The sequence below is a fragment of the Filicampus tigris genome, chromosome 5 (genome assembly GCF_054856515.1).
Source record: "Filicampus tigris isolate MCC_2025a chromosome 5, RoL_Ftig_1.0, whole genome shotgun sequence".
NCBI lineage: Eukaryota > Metazoa > Chordata > Actinopteri > Syngnathiformes > Syngnathidae > Filicampus > Filicampus tigris.
The window spans coordinates 17,329,649-17,351,173 of record NC_141221.1 but is presented as its reverse complement, the minus strand read 5'-3'; the positions used below and the strand labels follow the sequence as shown (position 1 = coordinate 17,351,173).

At 42.4% G+C, this 21,525-nt stretch overlaps 1 protein-coding gene across 4 annotated transcripts in view; it reads right to left on the bottom strand.

The window, feature by feature from the left end:
- The window catches only part of tcf7l1b (transcription factor 7 like 1b), a 37,205-nt gene extending 16,404 nt beyond the window's left edge, over positions 1–20,801 (bottom strand). Inside the window, exons 1-3 of one of the 4 annotated variants that reach the window (XM_086030825.1) lie at positions 19,959–20,801; positions 19,781–19,880; positions 19,573–19,700 (exon numbers count right to left, since the gene is read on the bottom strand). In XM_086030825.1, the coding sequence (XP_085886951.1) occupies positions 19,573–19,700; positions 19,781–19,880; positions 19,959–20,144 (414 nt within the window). In that variant the 5' untranslated portion in view covers positions 20,145–20,801. The remainder of the gene's footprint in view (positions 1–19,572; positions 19,701–19,780; positions 19,881–19,958) is intronic. The other 3 variants (XM_086030826.1, XM_086030827.1, XM_086030828.1) reach the window with 3 other exon arrangements.
- Positions 20,802–21,525: the final 724 nt, after the last annotated feature.

Here is a 21,525-nt window from a genome sequence, read left to right as displayed (position 1 = left end):
TCACACATTTCCTAGTTGCTCACTGTCACATTAGCTGTTGGACGTACGATACAAACTACAGCAGAATGCCACTCACAAACACATGAGAGGGGGCATGAGGGCATAAGAGGATGTGAGTTGCTGCAGAAAACAAATGGCCATGAATTGTGAGCTGTTTCTCACCGACGCGTTGTACTAAAATAAAATAATCAAGAAAAGTTGACTTGCATCTCTGACGAAAGCGAAAGTCAACACAAACATATTTTTTTCAAGAATATGTTCCCAGCGGCCCAGGCCCACTAGTTGAAACACAGCATTCTGATTAATTTTGCGTTTGTGGAATAAGTGTTAATCCACTCTGGGGGGGCGGCCATTTTGTCCTCTGTCGACTGAAAATGACATCACAACTGATCACAGCGACCAATCACGAGTCAGAAAACAGGTGAGCGGTGATTGGTCGTCGTGAGCAGTTGTCATTTTCACTTGACAGAAGACAAAATGGCCTCCAGAGATGGCTAAAAACGAGTGGATTGACACTTATTCCACATACACAAAATTCATCAGAATGCCGTGTTTCAACTAGTGGGTCTGCTGGGAACATATTCTTGAAAAAAAATATGTTTGGGTTGACTTCCGCTTTAAACTACCAGTGTTTTACACATTTTGAGACCACCAGCATACCCATGTAATTTGAAATAAATGACAACCTAGTTAGCTTCATTTTGTTTTAATACAACTGGAACATACTTATGGTCCCGGTCCATACGCATATCTGGTTCAACATGACAGTTGGAAGCACTATTACAAAGACTCGAACAGTCAACTGAAAGAAATGTTTGGCTAAGTGATATTTAGCTGATCCATTTTTACAATTCTTTCATTGTCTTCCAGTCTTGCTCGCAGCCTCCAACGCTCAGAATAAACTTCAGTCAATGTGCTACTTTCACAGGACCCAGTTGCAACAAAGGTGGCAAAGATGTCACAGAAATTTTTCCAAACTGGAACTGATACCCTTTGGCTTTTTGAAGAATGAATATCACATACGCTCTGGGGCATGTGGCCTGCCAGAGTGGGTTTCTAATTGTTACACTGCTCTCACAGGGCACTGGAAAACACAGCCAAGAGTCTTTGTCATCTGTGAAGTGTGTAGTGCCCTACTGTAGGCCAGCATCACAGTGTGGAAAAGAGACAGATGTCTGGACATTTGCTGTCAAACTAAGTTGCACACTCTGCCAAAGGGACACAGGAAAAAAATCCAGAACTATACCAGCAACTAACCTCATATTTCAGAGGCGGAGCAATAATCACAATTGCACAATGAAAAAAACAGAACATCTTTGGAATTCAATCTAAAATTCTATACAAAACTACAGTCGGGATAGCTGTGTGGCCACATGCATCTCTGATCCAATCAGACAAAGTCAAAGAGCAAATGAAAGAGTGAATGTGTGCAAAGGGGCGGCTCATACGAGGCCTCACGCTTGTGAAATGGCTTCGCCTAACTTGTAGTGAATAGCATAGCAGCAGGAATGCCTCCACGGATCGCTCCGGCAGATAATGTCAATCACCTACTGTGTGGAGAACCCCTCCCCATTGTTTTCTTTTAGCCCCCAACAGCAAACAAATGGGCCACACAGCTTGCTCTTTTGACTGAGGTGTTAATTACCATCCCCTACCCATATGAACAGCAGCTCCAGACAATAGCCCTGTCAGGCCCCGACACAACAGTCCCTCCCTGGTTTGCTCTGCTGATATCACCTGCTTATGCGGGGCTATTGACACCTCAATCTGATCTACGCATGAAGCACAATTAAAGCTTTCAGAACAAAGGAACTGTGATAAGTAGCCCCCGCCTAGTCTCCAAGTTTGCATTAAAGTCATTGTTTGTCAACATTAGAGGTAATTACATTGACAATTCTTAAGCAAACCTCTGTAGTCATTGTGCTAATTAGTGTGTAATTGATGGGGAAACGACAAGCAGCTCAGCTGGTCAGAACTGCAAAGCCCTTTTGGGCCACAGCAAAATTTTGAATGGCCACCAGACCCTCTTATCCCATCACCATGAAGTAAGTAGATTAGTGAAGGAGGAAGCCATTTATTAAGACTATCTACAAAGAGAGTACAAGAAGAGAGAAACAACAAACATATTTAGAAGGCAAAGTAGAAAGTAAGCCTCTTCTTCAAGGTAAACATCATGTCTCACACTCTTTTCGGTGCATTTTTGTCAACCTGCAAACTATACTCGAAACCAGCATTTACAAATTATTTGAACTACTTTTACCATTTATTTCGGTTATGTTTTCGTGAAGCACATGTTTCTGTGTTGGAGATAGCATCCTGCTAATGGCTACCACATTTGAAGTGCCCATTAGCCTACTGAGGAATGAAGTTAAGTGACTATGTCAGGGACACTCCCTCGGTTTGCCGGGCTTCTATTGTGACCTGCTTGGTCGTCCCGCACTCTTATTCACAGCCAGTAAAAAAATGGGTCAAAGGTCAGACATCCAGAGTGCTGTGGTTTCTATGGTAACATGGCCTATTAAGGCCAGGCTCATTGGCCTCTTAACATGCTCTTGTACACAAAAGAACTATTAGTGCAAAGAGGGAGAGAGGAGAGTGAAGAGTGGAGGCAGCGTCAGGGAGGTCCTAACAACACAATTTCAATGTTTTTCCAAGATTTCCACGATGATTACATCATCATGAGAATACATGTTCAGATAAGTTCAGAATATACTGGAAAAAATAATGCTTGTTGTAACAGTGAACAGCAGCGTTATAGTCCACATTTTGCTCTATGCAACATGCTAAAAATGTGTGACTGACTCATGCATATTATGTACGTTGTCAAACTGACCCGCAAGCTGGGTTTATTTGAAAAGTCCTGGGAGTGAATTTACTGCAGTTCCAGTAATAAAACAGCATGAACAAAATACAAGGCCAAGATAAACCCACCCCCAAAAGAGCTTCTTGAATATTCTAACCCAGTCAGTTCGAATTTTTGCAAGTCAAGCAACTTTTGCAGCATTTTTTTTTTCTTCCTTTTGCGTGACACGATCCTGAGTTATTGCTTCCTGTATCCACAGCTTTAGAGTGTTAACTCTGAGCTCGCAAGCGCTATTATACCATGTACCTACCCTAACTAGCTGACTTTCAGGTCATTTTAATCACACATAATTGCAAGAAGTGCTTTACCTATGGTGAAAGTGATGAATAAGTGAGTTATTGTGCTAGGGAGTACAACAGCAGGTCATTAGAAGCTAACTGTATAATTAAACACACCAGAACATAACTATGCATCTGGTAGGAGTGCGGCCATCTCATAAAGACAGAGAGGAGGGTGTAAAGCTGTTCAAGTCAATTACAAGAAGTTAGTTATGTGGTTTCGTATACCTTCCAGATCTGTTTTCAATTGTCACTGGCACCTCTGCTCAGTGTCAGCATGCTCTCATGTCAAGATGGCATAAACGTCCAGTGTCAGATGTGTCGTCACATTTTGTATCCTGTGCCATTGTTTGTCCAGTTGCACAGGAACACTACTTTTTATTGTTCAGGGAGTAGGCCTATTTCATTGAAATTCACAGCCGTAAACGTCTGTATAATTAACTCCAGAACACAACGTGGTTAGCAGCGCTCGGCTGGAGGTTTATAGCAAAGCTCGACTTAGAATACAGCATGAGTGTTCACCTCCAAGTCGACACCAGTGGCACACAAGTGAGAACCTTTCGTTTATACCCGAACTCAGACTGACTGATACAATGCAGAATTTCCTGCCTAAGCATTCGAAGTAATGATAAGCCTCCTCACAATGAACAGGGTGAATAGCACAGCACAAGCCCCCGCCGCCATCTTGCTTTTCTCAGACTGGGGACAGTTAGGGATTTTTCTTGGCTGTTCTTTTAGATAAACTTCCTTAAAAAGAGTTGCTGACAACAGACAAGGCAGTGAAGACGATTGAGGCAGTGAGGTGGGCAGGAGTACGTGTTGGGAAGGCAAAAGTTTTTTTTTTTTTTAAGTGACTAAATTAAACACATTTGTTTCTGCTCGCACATACCACAAGTCTTATGAAAACAGAGGCCTGATTGTGTTCACTCGACTGGTCCACCCCTGCCCCCTTCTCCTCCACTCCTCACCACCACCTAACACCACCCAGTTCCCCCAAGCCACCCCCACCCCCTGGCCTGAGTGTGAGCCCCCCCAACACACGCACACACACACACACGCACACACAGCTGCCTGCAGATGCCTCCTGTGTTTGCTCTGCGAACACGAGCACAAATCTCCAGGCCCACAGACTTCTGGGCCCTGCCTCATCTCACATTTTACTACCTGACATCCCTAGCACCCCACTGTTAAACCCACTCTGACTCTCCTGTCTGCCTGCTCACCACCTGCGCGCCAGCTCTGACCCACTCAAACACAGACACACACACACATTCACACGCTGCAAGTACGCTCTGTCACTCGGGCCTGTGGGAATTGTGCGTTTTGGAATATTTTGGCACAGGTGATGGAACAATATGTTTAAGAAAATCATTGTCAAAGGTGCTGCAAGCCAAATCATTTGGTCACAAGCCACTTTCACAGTTCTAATTAAATTAGACAAATAATAGCAAACAAAATATTCTGGCCTGAAGTTGTTTGATATACAATGCGAGGATACTATCTGAACAAGAAATGTTTCTCATAATACAGACACATCCTTCCACAGTGCGAGATAGAACCCGACCTACTGCCGTGACATTCCCCAGGGTTAGCTATGCGTATTGTCAGCAGACTGCAGTGAGAGTTGGATAGCAGCCAAGCATGTTTAAATCTCAAACATTTGTTAAAAGTCCCCGCTTGCAATTTGGAGGCTTCATTTTCATCATGCTGTTCTTATGGTATTGAGGATTGAATCATGACCCGCTGACATTTGGCTGCAAATTTAACTTTGCTTGTTTTAATATTTTGCAATACAAACATTTTCCGGTTGGAACGTTATTTAGGTTTCACCAGACTGGATAAAAACAAAGATTCATAGCCATCTATGAATAATGTATCTGTTGATATGAGAAAATTCACCTCATATATATACTGGCAGATGTTTCTGATCAATTAAAATCAGTTCAGTGTTTCAATGTTGACCACACCAGGCCAAACTTGACATTTTCAAATGCGTATATATACAGCTGCTGCTATCTTTCAGTTCTAGTGCTCTAATTAGAACCTCAAGGTGATTATGCTCTAAATATCAGATTTCTGTGGACTTTTTGTGGACTTTGTTCAGGAGAGTCCCCTTACAATTACACAGAATCCAGGAATGCAAAGCATGAACAGACAACCACTCCAATTTTGTTATTTTAACAAAACAAAACTCTGAAGGTTTATGAGCAGAATACAAGTAGGAAAGTTTATCTTTCTTGAAGAGCTGTTTCTGAACCCTCAAATCTGTGCCACAATTTAACAAACTTCTCAGTCCAAACTGCACACTGCTGCAAACAATTAGAGTAAACCCAAGAACTGTAAGTTGTTCTGAGCGAGACACTGGGAAAGAGAGAGAGCGAGAGTGAAGGGGGAGTGACCGAGAGGAGGAGAGGGGTGCTTGCGCACAATTACAGCAGGGATTTATGGCCTGAGAAACAATTTATAAATCACAGTGCCTGTGCTAATGTGCTCCAGATTGTTCTCCATGCAGCTGCAATTTTGGTCTGCGTGAAACGGCATAATAAACCTGGCTGGAGGACATGTTTGGGTGGTGGCGGGGCAGGGAAAAGTTGAGATCGTGGGTGGGGGCTGATGAGGGTGAGGTTATGTGCTCCCAAACTTCCAGAGGTGTTTTAAACAAAGGAAACGTGAACTCTTTTTTCATTATCTGGTGTGAAAGTTTGGCCGAGTGACCTGGTCTAAAATGTAGCCTGACCAAAAAAAGAGAGACTTGTCTTTGAGCATTGATGCTCAGAAAATGTGAAGTATGCAGATGAAACCATGTTTTCAAAGTTCCTATTGGATTGGCACAGTAGTCGGGCAGCAAAAACGTCCAGAATTCTTCCCGACAAGGAAGTGCGGCACATTGTGCAGGTTTACACGATTACTACCCAGGCCAAAATCGAAACCAGATTTCTGACCTCATTGTGAAAGGCTACCTTTATTACATTGTAAGATAAGTGAAATGAATTCTTAATTATAATGAGAAAAGGCAAATGTTGCAAGCTGATCCCTTCATTGTGGGAGAAGGCTGGTGTGGAAGAAGGGATCGGATGTACCGAGGATAGCCTGGGCTTTTGTGGCCACTCAGCCAACTGGCCCTGAACCTTGGCCTCTAACCCTTCACCTTGGGGGGCAAACAAAGCTCTGAGTGACATCTGAAACTAGACACTCTGTGGAGAGAGAGTGTCTGCTCAGGACTCCAATAACCCCATTAACTCTGCAGGAAAAGATGTGTGGCATTTTACTTTGTTTTTGACAGATGTGTATAATGAGACTGTTAGACTGTTAGGGCACCTTTATTCAATCTTGTTTACTTATAAGCACATCCATCTTGCGCGGGGATGAGTTAAATGCTCCATATTTAACGACACAAAGCAGAGTCACAACTGTGAGTGATACACACATGCCTACAATTAGGGAATATCACAATAAATTCCTCCTAATAAGAACAACATGAAGCTAATCTTCACTTTGGAAGAGACTCGCTGATGCGTTTTCCCCATCGCATCAGAGAGGTTCTGTGGACTGATTCTTAAAGCGCTGACATTACCGGTAGTATACTGTAAACACAAACAGAGAAAAGTTGGTGGCATATGTGCAGCCATGTGAATGCGAGCCTCCGTCTCCAGTATGCTGAAAGCCACTGTAGTATTTAAATCAGGCAAGGAGGGAGGAAGACTGGGCCAAGCATTCTGGAGCTCAGCTGTGAGGCTCTAAGCCGTTGCCCTAGGGTTTTTGTCCTGCCTTTCAGGGCAAGTCTGAGGTAGTCAAAGAACCTATTCATGGCCGGCGCTCCCCCTGCCAACACACCCATACAGCCCCAGTTAAGTCAGCCGAAAGCTATAGAGCCTCCCCATTTCACACGAGAATCAGACCTGCCCCTAAAGCCTGCTTCAGGGATCTCCAATGGCCAGCCCCTCCAACCCATGTACAAATCAAACAAAAGGGCTTCGCGGCCTATTCCATGTCATATAAGGTTGATTGGATCTTTTTTCTCTGATGACGATACTCTCAATTTGAGGCAAAAGCCAGCGACATTTGTAAGGATTTGATGTCCAGCCATGGAAATGGCCGGGGGATTATGTCAACAGTGTGCCATCCAAGCGCTCCGACACAAAGATTCACCTAATGCTTGAGCAGACAGTACAACCTGAACGAATGTCACATGATTCAATCTCTAAACAGAGAAATTAAATCATGCTGATCTTCTGAGTGAGGCATAACGTGAATTTCACTAGCATCGTATGTCTAAGGAACACAGGGTTCCTCCACCACAGTTGTTGCTTAGAACTAATCAAGAACATTACCTCAACATTTTCAATTAAGCAGATAAGGTCAGAAAGGAGTGTTATGCTGTGGTTGGGGCAGATGTGACACTAGCAGTCCATCAGACGTTACTGTCGTTTATTCCACCAAGTCGGTCTTGAGATAAGGCTGCTCCACATTCAGGATGACTTGTGCTTTTGCTTCGCTTTAATCGGATTTGATGCTTGCCAGAACATTGTGACTCCTTAACAACTACAATTGGTTTATGAGGGTAACAGAGCAAAGTACGGGGCACCCAGAGGTTGCATTATTATCAATGCAAAGTTCTAATTTGTATATGCATATAATATATAGGCGGCACGGTGGTCGACTGGTTAGCACGTCCGCCTCACAGTTCAGAGGTCGTGGGTTCGATCCCGGCCCCGGCCTCCCTGTGTGGAGTTTGCATGTGTGGGTTTTCTCCGGGTACTCCTGTTTCCTCCCACATTCAAAAAACATGCATGATAAGTTGATTGGACTCTCTAAATTGCCCCAAGGTGTGATTGTGAGTGCGGTTTGTCTCTGTGTGCCCCAACCAATTCAGGGAGTCCCCCGCCTACTGCCCGAAGACAGCTGGGATGGGCTCCAGCATGCCCGCGACCCTAAGCGGTATAGATAATGGATGGATGGATATAATATACATAAAAAAAAAATTGGTCAACACAAAAATTCCTGCCTCAAGACTATAGTTAAGAATTTTTCAATGGGATTTGCGGCACCCGGAACAAATGTTTGGCCATTTCTGGGTTTCCGCACGGACATTTATTGCTGTTTCTGTTACTCCGGTGACAATTGTCCACGAAAATGAAGATGCCTATGGTTTTATACTGAAAAAGGACAAAAATATGGTTTTATGTAATTACTGCAATGCGCAGCTGGCGGAGATTAGAGACTAGAACATGGGACCCGTGACCCGCATCCTTGAGGTAACAACAACACAGCTTTAGATTGGTGTTTGTAAAGCGGAAATCAACGCAAACATATTTTTTTCAAGAATATGTTCCATGCAAGCCCACTAGTTGAAACAGGGCATTCTGATAAATATTGCGTTTGTGGAATAAGTGTTAATCCACTTGTTTTTAGCCATCTGTGGGGGCGGCCATTTTGTCTTCTGTCGACTGAAAATGACATCACAACTGCTCACAACGACCAATCACGGCTCAGATTCAGAGAACAGGTCAGCTGTGATTGGTCGTTGTAAGCAGTTGTGATGTCATTTTCAGTCAACAAACACAAAATTAATCAGAATGCCGTGTTTCAACTAGTGGGCCTGCTGGGAACATATTCTTGAAAAAAATATGCTTGGGTTGACTTCCGCTTTAAGTGAATCACATACGCTACAAACGCTATGCAACCATCATGGTGCATTCAGTGTACTTTCACAACATCGGAAACTTGTAAATGCACAGCGCCGTTCTGCACACTAATTGTTTTTCTTCAATTATAACATTTAGAGATCGAGAGCCAAAATCGAAGTCACAATTGAATTTGGTCTGGTAAGGATTAAATTTCGATAATCATCCAGCCCTACGACACAATGCGTTCGCTTGTGGGGAAATACAAATTGATTTAGCAAGAAAGCAGATCATCTTGACAAGACAGTTGCCATGTATTGCCTTTGCAAATGTTGAGTGAAATATAACAGGCACACGACAATTTGTTGACACGTCTGGCATCAACAAACCTGCAAGGTGGTGGGAGTGGAATAGACCAAAATGTCTTGCTGCCTTATTTATTAAAAACAACTTGAAGATAAAGCTACTTGTGCTCAAATAATTACGTATTATTGCCCATGCACGTTTTGAACACAAATTGGTGCGTACGCATGGTTAGTAAATGAGGTTCATTGAGAGCATGCAGAGAAGTATTTTGGTGTCAGACAACATGTACACCAGAAATTGGTGAAAAAGAATATGTAGGTCTTCGGCAAAATTCTTCACTGTTACATACAGTTAAGGCCTAGATAGACCAAAACGACGTTGGTCAACAGTGACAGACGTTTATCCCGCTTATCCCGCCCGTGCTCCGTGCACTGATTCGCTAGCTAACAGCCAATCAGAGTGACCAAATGTCCCGACTCACGACACCGATTCAACATGCTGAAACGCCCGCCAGACGCTTCCTGACGGGGTCCGGTGTTACGACAGTGTGCGCTACATCAATCAGATGGCGCAATCAGATGCCCTGACGCTTACCGACGTCCGACGTCAGATTGGTGTATCTCGGCCTTATGAATTCCTGTCTTTCTTTCAGACCCGCCCGGTCGGTCCAAGTCAGCCAAACGGCATCGAGAACGGACTTTACCGGTCCCATGTCGCACGCAGGCGCCCCACTCCTGACATGCAGCCAAAAAAATGAATAATAAATAATACAAACAAAATAAATAAATAAATAAAACAGTGTTGTATACCTTTCAGTCCCACAGATGCAAATGTGCACCATTTTGTTTTTATTTCTGATCACCACGCTGCGTGTGCGTGTGTGATATTTTGTTCTTTATTTGCCGGCGTGTCTGCTTGTGCGCCGCCTGCGTGTGACGTGAAAATTATGTTGTATGCTTATTGGCTGTCACCGACAAGGGACGGATTGAGACCACGTCGGTCGGCCGAAATACCGCTCAGAAGTTATAGATGATGCCCAGCTCTGTGGTATCAGTCAAAAAACACATCGTTACCTCCCTAATATTTCATATTAATGATGAAACTGCTGGGAGACTTAGTTTCTCCGGTCCGTCCTGAGTCGTCCCTGGGGCCTCCTTCCGGTGGAACAATCTACGGAACACCTCGCCAGGGAGGTGTTCAGGAAGCATCCAAACCATCTCATCTGGCTCCTCTCGATGTGGAAGAAAGGGAAGTCTGAGCTTCCCTGCTAGAGCTGTTACCCTTGCGACCCCACTCCAGATAAACACAAGAAAATGGATGAATGAGAAAACGGTCTGTCCAAAATGACTGACAAATGTGAATAGCTTGAAAAGGGCATCCTGGCCATTGTAACGTCCAGAGCTGACTTGTGTAGTCATCAGAATTTCTGTTTTTGAATTCCCTTAACGATGATATACAACTGGTTTGGAACGACTGTGTTTAACTGTACATTGTCTGGTGGCTTCAAGAGGGACTTTAGATGATCTATTACAGCACTGTTTGCAATGTCAAAGCAGATACTACAAAGTCAACTCTTTGATAAGCTGCTTCACAATTTTATAAAGGTACCTGCCATTTCTATCAATGGATGCTATAAAGTTGCATCACCACTGCTGGAACAAACTCAGCGGGAAGCAGCAAAAGTGATTTATAGGTTTAACATGAAGAACAGCTGCTCTGCTTGCTGTCAACTACTCTCATCCTGGACGGATATCCATTCACTTCTTAATTTAGTATGACCAGTACAACCTCACTGATATGAAGCACATACTGTATGACATGGCCTTTGGCCATCCCACTGTGGATAGAGTGTGTATGAGGCAAGGGGAAGCCTGATAGAAATCTTAGCAGTACTGATGTGACATGTATGCGATGTGATAGCTTCCTGCTGTTTGCTGATTGGGCTGCGAGAGGGAACGGCAAGGCATGGTGCTCTGTGGGAGACAAGAATCCCCCGATAAGTGAGTGCCTCAAGGTCTGGAAGTGGGCCCACTTCAGGATAGCAGGCAAGGAATAGTAGGACCCATATCTGCCCCAGTTTCTGCTCCCTCCACCACCATCTCGTCAACAATCTCCCTTGTCTTGCTTGCTCTCTCTCCCTCTTCTGCTGCTGCCTGTAGAGCTTAAACTGAAAACAGCTGCTCGGAATACCAGACTGATGAAACCCTGTTTAGAGCATTTTCTTTTTCTTCCTGCTGCACAATCACATTTTATTAGCATGGAGTGAAATGTTTAAGGTCCAATTATGGAGGGAAAACATTTTTTCATGTGAACTAAACTATAATGTAAGAGCTACATACAGAGCCCAGAGCAAGAGACAATATTCCCACCACGCCCCCGCCGAAAAACAACTTGAGCCTTTTAAAAAAGAAGAGTACTGTGAAACCCGCTCCATCGCCGGTTCCGGTTAGGCTGATTTTGCTGATTGTTTTGTAAGTGTTTATAATTTTGTATTTTCGCCTGTATTGCCTGCATTGTCTTGAGTTTACATTCCACACATCTCGGAAAAATACCCGTATGTATGTACTGATTCAGCCAATCAGAATGTCGGTATGGTTTTGTCAGCTGCTGATTGGCGGTTGTATTCTGTCAGTAGAGACACACATGCGCGCTGCTTGCCTTACTCATTCACTTCCACGTTTTCCCTTCCTGTATGGAATGAAATGTTAGCAGAGTGGCATCCTGACATTGGGTTGCACTGTCTTTTTAAAACAGCATTAGTGGAGCTACAAAGGTATACAAACAAAACGCAGCCAACCAGCAACTGTCCATACACATGTTCATGTGTAAAAAAAAATCCCAGATGTAGAAAGGTTGAGACCATGCTATTGCGCAGCAGTACTATATGCTCATGCAGGCGTACGATTTTAGACAGTTAATTTCAACACATAACTAGTTTGTCTTATTTTTGTTTTGTTTTTACAAAGAAAACACCTTTATTTCAGCATTGAAACTGAAATGTACTGTATTACGGCAGCTTCATCATCATCTTAATCGTGAGTTGTCATGAGTACACAATATTTTTGTGTTATTCACTGATCTAGCTCTCTCAATATATTATAGAGTTCATGTTTAAAATGTGTTTGTATCATTTTAAAAGTGTGTTTAAAAACCTTTAGAAAAATTGCAAGTGCTGTAAATGCTATCTCATATGTCGTCAACAACTCTTATCCTGCACATGGTCGCGGGGAGGTGCCGGAGACTATCCCAGCTGACTTTGGCCGAAAATCCGGACTACACCCTGAATTGGTCGGCAACCAGTCGCAGGACACACTCAGACACAGTCACTGAACCGATCCCAGGCTGCCCGCACACGTTTGGCGAGTGTACCACTAACCCTTTATAGTAACACGCCTAAGGTGTATTTCTACAGCATGGATTTCACTTGTTGCGTGGGTGTTCTGGATCATAACCCCCATGATGGAGGAGGATTTACTGTATTTCTGTACCAATCATACAACCTTAGTCATGGTTAAAATAGAGATCTTGAACTTAGAACAAGATTGAAAGAAAAGCAGCGAAAGAGATCACATGGCCGCAACCTACGCATTGTTGATATAATAGCCAATAAAAAAATGTATGGGGTATTAATGCTGAGCAAAACCAAGCCGGCCTGCCAGCAGCATCACCAAACCATACCGATACACTATATGCCATACATATATATTTCAGTCAATTTTCAAATAGTATTGTCTAGCTTTTCCCTAATATCTTGGCTGTCCCTAAAATGTGTCACTACCGAAACACACAATTACAGAAGAATAGAAATAATTCTACTAGCCGATTCATATTTTTTTCCATTTCCCCCTCTACAGAGTATTTTTATAAATTAATATAAATGGTTTTGACATCAAAATCAATCTAAATGAATTTTTAACAGAATTTAATATTCGTTTTTCCGAAATAAATCAAAATGCATATGCTATTTTTCATTGTAAAATGTAGAAAGTTGATCATATTGACTTCAAAAGTCATCATTAGTTAACACAAACATACCTTTTAACTAGGGATGTTCCAATCAGGTTTTATGACACAGATACCGATACCGATCATGCATGAGTGAGATCGGCCGATATCGATACCGATCTCATGGAAGATCTGTATATTTTTCCATTTATTTATGGTGACTATACTGCGCTGTGACAGTAACACATTATGCATAACAAGCTGCAGCATGCGTGCCATACGCCGTCTGCTCGCCTTGACTTTATTCAATGCAGTGAGCCTCGTAAACTCACCATAGTCTCCCAATTGCTTGTTCTTCAAATGTCAGATTAAGTTGGTTGTGTTGAAACTTTTGGCCATGCCCCCCTCCGTGAGGTACCTTTTCATAGCATATATTACAAGACGCAAACTCCACACAGCAGACAATGCTACGTTCACAAATACTGCGGTGGGAACGATTCTGGTGGCGCGTTTCAATCGTTTCAATCGTGATCGTGCCCGATCGATCGTAGCATCCCTACTTTTTATACATTCAGTTTAATAGTATCAAAATTAATGCTTTGTGGTAAAATAGATCATAAGATATTACTAAATATGCATGGTCATTGTTTTTTAAAATTTGATTTTCATTGTGGGACAGCAATTTCAACCAATTCGGCAGAGTGGCTCAATGGCTTACATATATATATATATATATATATATATATATATATATATATATATATATATATATATATATATATTGCATGGGTGCACTGAGTGGGGCCGATAGAGATCATTGCCAACAGCCTCTCAAAATGTCCTCTCTCCTTAGTTTCACTCGTTTCCTCTCCTTTGTGGCCAACCGCTTCTTTCTTAACTATCGTGCCATGTGTTCCATATTGCATGTGGAGTCTCAAGACCTGATACAGATTTGCAGTTTTTCCATTCCAGCATGTTGGCCGATGTGCGGTGCTCAATCGCTTCATGTACAGCGCCGGTGAAGAGTCACAGACGGTAAATTTTCTACGATGGTCCGCTCAGTGTGCAGTGGGCCTTAGACTTGCACATAAGTGATGCGCATTATGAACCACAAAAGGCTTGAGAATGTGCACTGGCATTCATGAAACTGATCATCTGATGAGCTCCAGTGGCATTTGTATTTCATTACTGTGACAACACAGTGCAATATAGCAACAAATATCTAAACCTTTGACAATCAAATGTGAGAAAGAAAGCCCAGAACTATTGGTCCTTGCACCACTCAGAACACAGAAAATGATGTAACTGCCATTCATGTCACACATGTCTCCATCTTGTCCGTGGTTGGTGACGATGAAAAGCTAGAGGTTTTCAGAATCCGTCTCTTAACTGTCAGTCCCACAAATGCTAAACACACTCATCTACTGACCATCACCAGCCAGCTCTATGAATGAAGGCTGATAACAAAGAGATAAGTACAAAAAGATAAGTACTGTACAGTAGTTTCTAAGTTACTGTTGAGTTACTGAGCAGCTATTTTCACGTCGCTGTAAGAATTCTCTTTTCTTAAGATATTTAACATAGATTGTCTACATCGTAGTTTCAGAGCCCTGACAAAAGGAGATAGCAATCTCGGGTGAAGTAGATCCTTCAGCCAACAACAAAGTTCACCAAAATGTTCACATGGAAAAACTATGTAGCGAAAAACCCCAGACTATGTAGTAGCATCAGGCAAACACCAGAAGAGAAAAACACATCAATCGATATAAAAGCACATTTGCACACATATTCATGCTGTTACATCAAAGGGATTCATTGATGTCACTGAACATGGGGAGTGTGCGGCTTGAGAGAGGAGATGTTGGTGATCCTTTCCTCAAAGGGTGCTGAGATGTTCCTGATGGGCCCCACGCTGGAGAAGCCAGAGTGCACTTTAAACAGAATTTGTAATGCCAGGCGGGCGGGTGGGTAGGTAGTGAACTAGCAAAGCTACGGGGTAGAGACAGCCATTGACGCTATCTCTTGCTTTTCGCAGACCCACAAGGGACTGACAACATTTCCAACAGATCCGCACAAGCGCTACATGGAATTAGGTAACTAGCAAAGCAATGCACGTTTCCATAAAATCCAGAAAGACAGGTTGTGCATAAAGCCACAGAGGTAACGTATTATTTAGGTGTCACCTGACATGGCATCTGCTGAGCTGACAGTTGTTCAGTGAGTACTTTTATGCGTTTGACAGGATGTAATTGCTCATATAGTTACCACAAAAATTTGATTTACTTTGTTTTGCTCTCAGTAAATTTTGACTCTGGATGAGCTATTTTTATGTGAGGGAAATAACTGAAATTCAAGGAAAGGGCAATATTAGAATACAGTCGAACCTCTGAAGTTGAATGTCCCTGAGGTTTGGAATTTGACCAATATTTTCAGAAAAGATGTCCCTCTGAAGCACAATTTCATTTCAGTTCATTCTATGGTCAAGCATGTCATTAGAATACCTCACGAGAGCTCACTCTGTGTTTTGCTTTTTCTTTAGCATTTTGTGGACATTTTTAGGAGGGCCAGCCGCATCAAAGGTCTTGAAAGAAAAGCGTGAGAAGAGAAGAATATACAATATATTGGAAGTTATGTAACGTGGAATTCATATTCAAAGCACCGAGTGTCACATAAAATTATATTAATTGTATGATGATTAATCTCAACTATTTTGTTTATTTTAGATTTTACTATAATAGTGGTGGACTTAATTTTACACTTGTAAGATTGCTAAAGTATAAGGTGCACCTTCACCCCGAATCACCTTCTCATTATGCATTTGTCATCAAAGATAAAAGCGTCATGTCATGTCATCTTCCAAACCGCTTATCCTATATAGGGTCGCGGGGAGTTGCTGGAGCCTATCCCAGCCGTCAATGGGCGAAGGCAGACTACACCCCGAACTGGTCGCCAGCCAGTCGCAGGGCACACATAGACACAGTCACTGAGCGGGAATCGATCAAGATAAAAGCGTTTTATCATTTTTATGTGCAGAAAATAACAGTGGTAAACTTTTTTTTTTTACACTTGCATGACTGATAGTATTACTTGGGTTTTCTCCCACATTCCAAAAACATGAGTGTTATGTCAATTGAAGGTTCTAAATGCTAATGTCAACGGACGTACAGTATGTCTACGTGTGCCCTGTGATTGACTGGTGACCAGTCCCAGGTGCCTCCAGCTCCAGCTCACCCATGACCCTAACGAGGACTAGCGGTATAGAAAACGGATGGATATTAAATAGAATATCAGCAAGTCTTGAAATCAGCAAGGCCATTTATGTGGTTGCTGCTAATTGGGTTCTAATTAATCAGTGCCACTAAACCCATGGAGGTGTTTGTCTTTGAAGGGAAAATCTATTAAAAACTACGTATCCAGTCAAAAATGGTGTCTCTGTTGACACAGTGCTTGGCTGCAAAAATATTTGCATTCTAGCATTCAGATTACTTACAGTGGAGGAATACAACACTGCGGGTTGTTAGAATGTGAGCGCCGGACACTGTTGCCTCTGTTGCAACGTATCCACGGGGCTTCACCTGAACACGCCATCACCACCTCCCCTAACCCTCGCAGACTTTACACACACAAACGTGCTCCACGCATGAGTGCACGCATACGCGCACGCACGTACCAAGGTGAATAGAGTGTGCAAGTTGATGAAAAGACACCTCCACACAAACAGCATTTGCTTATGTAGGGAGAGGCCCTTTTATTCATCAGGACAATGTCTGTGTTGACTTTTCTTTGTCCGATTTAAGCAGCAAACGCAACAGAAAGCGAGGGGGGGGGGGGAGAAGTCAGAGAGGCATGCAATTGTAGCCTCTGACATGTTCAGACTTACACAAGCTCTCCATTCATATCTCAATCTCCCACAAAATTCTATTCAACAATCATGCTCATGAGTTTGTATGTTTGATGAAGATATATTTGAGAGACTAACCTCGCTCTCGCTTACTCGCAACTTCTCACACACAAGAGGCATTTCACTCTTTAGTGGCAACGATGATGATACTTGCGGAATTGTTTCAAAGTGCTGATCAGGCTGTCAGACGTGGCCATGGAGCAGATTTAGCCATTAAATCTGGCAGCGCTCTGTCACTACTGGAACAATGAGGTGACGATCGCGTCAGTGGATTGACAAACAACAAGCTGGATTTAGACTTGGTGGGACAAACCTCCGCCCCTGAACAGGCAGGCGTCTGGTGGAACATCTCTGCAAACATAAAACCTCCTCCTCAGCCCTCGCCGGATTACAGCGGAATGTCAGCTCGGAACGGGCTTTAAATCAGTTATGCTTGGCCCTTAGGGGAAGTCTGAGCTGATCCCATGTAGCCCGTCTCTCATTGCTCATGATAGATTTGCCACATCCAAATTTAAAAGCTCCACACCCACGAAAATCACTGCCTGATTACTCTTTACTCTATCTCATAACTTTTATTATACTCAACGTCTATTTCTAAAGTAGAAGTATGATGCATTAAATGAGATTACACCAATAGTTTGTCTGAAATGAAAAAAAATGGATACATCAGGCTATATAAAAACAAAAACAAGCCTGAACGCATTGTTGTACACGTAATCACAAAAAAATAAACGTTTGATTACCTTTTAAACCTATTAAATGGCAGTTTCGACATGCAAACAAAAGCAGAAGATCATGTTACCTGCTATTAATCACATGATCTGTTTGCAACTTGAGCGTGTCTCATGTTGCACAAATATACAAAAAAAAACTGCACATAAAACAAACTTGTCAGGCCCAAAGCAACAAGGCACAATAAATAAACCCTGCCCAGGCCAGTTGATTGTTTGTCTCTTAAGGCTCGAGGGATGACAGCACATTTCAGGGTACCCTTGGGGCAAATCTTATCTCACAAGACATTCTGCGTTTTCGACAAGCTTTTGTGTGATGAATGTAACTGTAACGACCATACGATAAACTTGCGCCGAAACGTTAAAGCAGGCTGTTGGAATAATCATTGTCCTGCACTTTACTCAAATTTCAAAACAATCTAAACCCTGAGTTTTAGGAGAAAAAGCCAAGCCACTCATCAATTAGACTACTGTGTGTTAAAGAACTGTGCAATATGAAAACCCCAAGATGGCTCCTAAGTATGCCAGCTTTTGTCTGCTTGCTTTTTTTTCTGCTATGGTGACGACAGACGCAATCAGCTAGCACTGCCCCATTGACCTCATTCTTTTTTTGTTTTGCTCATGTGGTGGGTCTAAGCTTTTCACTATATTTCATCTTAGGCAGCAAGCTTTAATTTGAATAGCAACAATCAAAGACACAAGGGATGAATCAAGTAGCCGATGAGGTCATATAAACATGTGCAAATATAAACCTACATGAAACATATCAGATAAATAATGTGCATAGACATCGACTATGGTGGCCATAAGAAACAATATATGTGAGCTACAAGTTGTCGTGTATGGCCCAGTGAAGGCAGAGTGGCCATTTAGTTAATGAGCCCCAATGGAGACCTCCAATGAAGCCATCAAGACTGTTCAGAATAACAATGGTCAACTAACGCCTTTCTAATTGAATGGAAGGTACAGGGAGGTGAGGGGAGAGGGCCTGCAACAGTGAAAAGACGACGGAAAAGAAGATGGGAGGGGGTCTTTTCAGTCCGATGCCTGCGGGCCTTAACGAAAGTACTTGTTTTTGGGGGGGCGGGAGTGACAAGGGTTGGGGGTTGGACTAATCTGAGAAACACAGCTCTCTAACATTAAACTATTTATAAGAAAGGATGGCCGACTTAAAAGTATATACGTATATAATATAATTCAAGAAAAAAAAAACTTGCTGGAATCACAGTTAGCTTAGTGGCTAATTCTACTTTACCCAACATGTCACCATGTCTTTTTTTTGTTTTACATTCACACAAAATTGTGCTCAACATAATACTAACTATAACAACAAAAGCATAGTATTTTTAGCTTCACACACCATACAACATGGCATACTAAACAAGCCCCAGCGAGCGCTCCATCAACACTTTAAATCTGTCTCATCAAAACTTAAAATGTCTGTGGACAACTGTCACAGACATCACAGTGCGATGCCACCTACATACAGTATGTCAAAGCAAGGTACTGTATTACATAGCTGTGACTATTGGGTGTGACTTCAGCAACTTCTTTTATAAGTCGCACACAGTGTAAACACGCAGAGCTGATGTGGAGCAGCATGCAACAAAAACACCCCAAACTTAAAAGACAATTGCGCACATGCTAAACACTAAATAAATACACAAAGTTTCCACAAGTTATTACACATTCAAATAATTTTGACTAAGTCTTCCATTTGCATAATCAAATATAACTCTAAAAAATAGAGAGTACATTTTGATCACCCACATAAGGACAAAGAAGTATCGGGAGGCCTCTCTGAGGTAGTAATATGGCGGTCTGGCAGTACACATGTAACTTTTAGGCTGGGCCAAAGTTTGTGAGGAGTGTGAGAGACTACAGGAAAGAGTGTTAGAGATTAGCATAGCACATGGAAACTTACTGTTCTTGCACTGGGAGAAAGAGAGCCATTGGATAAGTATGGATTGGTGAGGTCTGGGATCATGAGAAACGGGTAGCCAGGGTAGTGAGGGCTCTTAAAGAGACCTCCATCGTGCTGTCTTCTCAGTGCTGCAAATATACAAATATGTTAGTCAACATATGCAAAACTATTTGTGAGTTCACATTGGATGTGTTTGCTTTTTTTTTACCTTCAGTAAAGTAGTCTCTTGCTTTCTCATAACTTTCTGAGTCAGCTCTGGTTTGGGGACGCCTCTCTGCTTGCTGACAGGGGGCATGCGCACATAAGAACTAGTTAAACTTTTCAGCTAATTGAAATAAAACACTGAGATGGGGGGGGGGAATAAAGGCTCCGTTTATTCTTCTTACCTCAGAGTCTGACGAGCTGCTGTTGTTTTCCGACTCGTTTACTAGCGATGATTTCACGTCATCCAAATCTCTTTCCGCCGAGACATTTTCAGAAATCTTTTCCTCCTGCTCCCCTTCGTCTTTAAAAGATATCATTTCATCATTGGCCCCCAAATCATCCCCGCCGCCTCCGTTCAGCTGAGGCATTTTTGCACACCAGTAAAGTGGATCGACAAGAGGGGAAAGAAAAAAAAAACGTGTATGCAACCGCTAGAACAAACCACTTGTAATCAGATCGTCCAAACGGCTCAGTGGGGAGACACAACTAACTACAAGAAAGTGTCCATGTTTCATCTTCTGGACGTGGTCCTGGCGTCCATGGCAATAATAATCCACGGTAATTGCAACAACTTGTCAAAGTTTGTCTCCTTGGAAGCGCGTGCGTCCCCTCAGCGTGCGTCCCCACTGTGGGATGTCCTCATGCAGAGCCCCGGGGGCCACAAAAACTACTGCAGTCCAAGCCAGTAAGAGGTTTCTCAATGCACTAAAGATCCATGCGTGAGGAAACAATGGCTACAGCCCCTCCAAAAAAAAAAGGAGAAAAAAGAAAAGGGGGGGAAACGCGAGAATGTGTGACTACTTGCCTCCGAAAGTTTGCGCCAACGTGTGATTGTTTCAGTCCGAGAAGGAAAAAAACTCAAATGAGTTGTTTAGAATGAATGTAAATAAAATAAAGTAGTATATGTTTATCTGGACGCGGTCGCTCTTTCCCTCCACATCGCAGCCCGAGAATGTGTCTCGATAACAAGTTGGCTGCTCAAGTGGAAGAGCGCAGCCCAAGCGTGCGTATAGAGGAGGAGTTTACTCTGAAAACCGACACTTCTTCGTCCAGCAAAGCTCCTATTCTTAACCCTCAAGATACCAACACACACACAGTGAAGACGTCGAACTTTTGTCCTTCTCATCCACGAATAAAATAATCACACACTGGACACAGAATTAGGTACACTAACACGATTCACAATTGAAGGTGAATTATAAAAACAAACACACAATAAATGCTATTATTTGAGTAGTTAGTTAAAATTTAGTTAGGTTAATTTAATTTAATTATCTGATCTACTTCCCTTGAACATAAACTTTACTGAATTAAGATAAGTACTGATCCTTTATTTTGATTTGTTGTTGTTGTTGTTGTTTTCTTTGTGTCTTTCATGTTGTGTTTATATGTTCAATAAATCAATCAATCAATGTTGATTAGAATTAGAATTATTGGGCTTTGGCAGAGGTCAAGTGTTGTCTTTAAGTGAATTCAGATATTTTTGCCCATATACATTATAATTGTTCAAAGGTAATTGCTACAAACACATAAAGCTTCAAGCTGTTTTTCACTATTTCAATTTTCCTGTTTTTGGAGGGGGCACAGTGATGCACTTGGTTACCAGCGTGACTCAAACCCCCACATAAGAACTTGAGCTCCTTCCTACACATGAGCAGTTATCCTGTCCAATTGCGACATGAACTTAGCTAGCTTGCTAAATACCTACAAACCAAAATTGATGTTGCCTTCTGATAGTTGCTGCCGTGG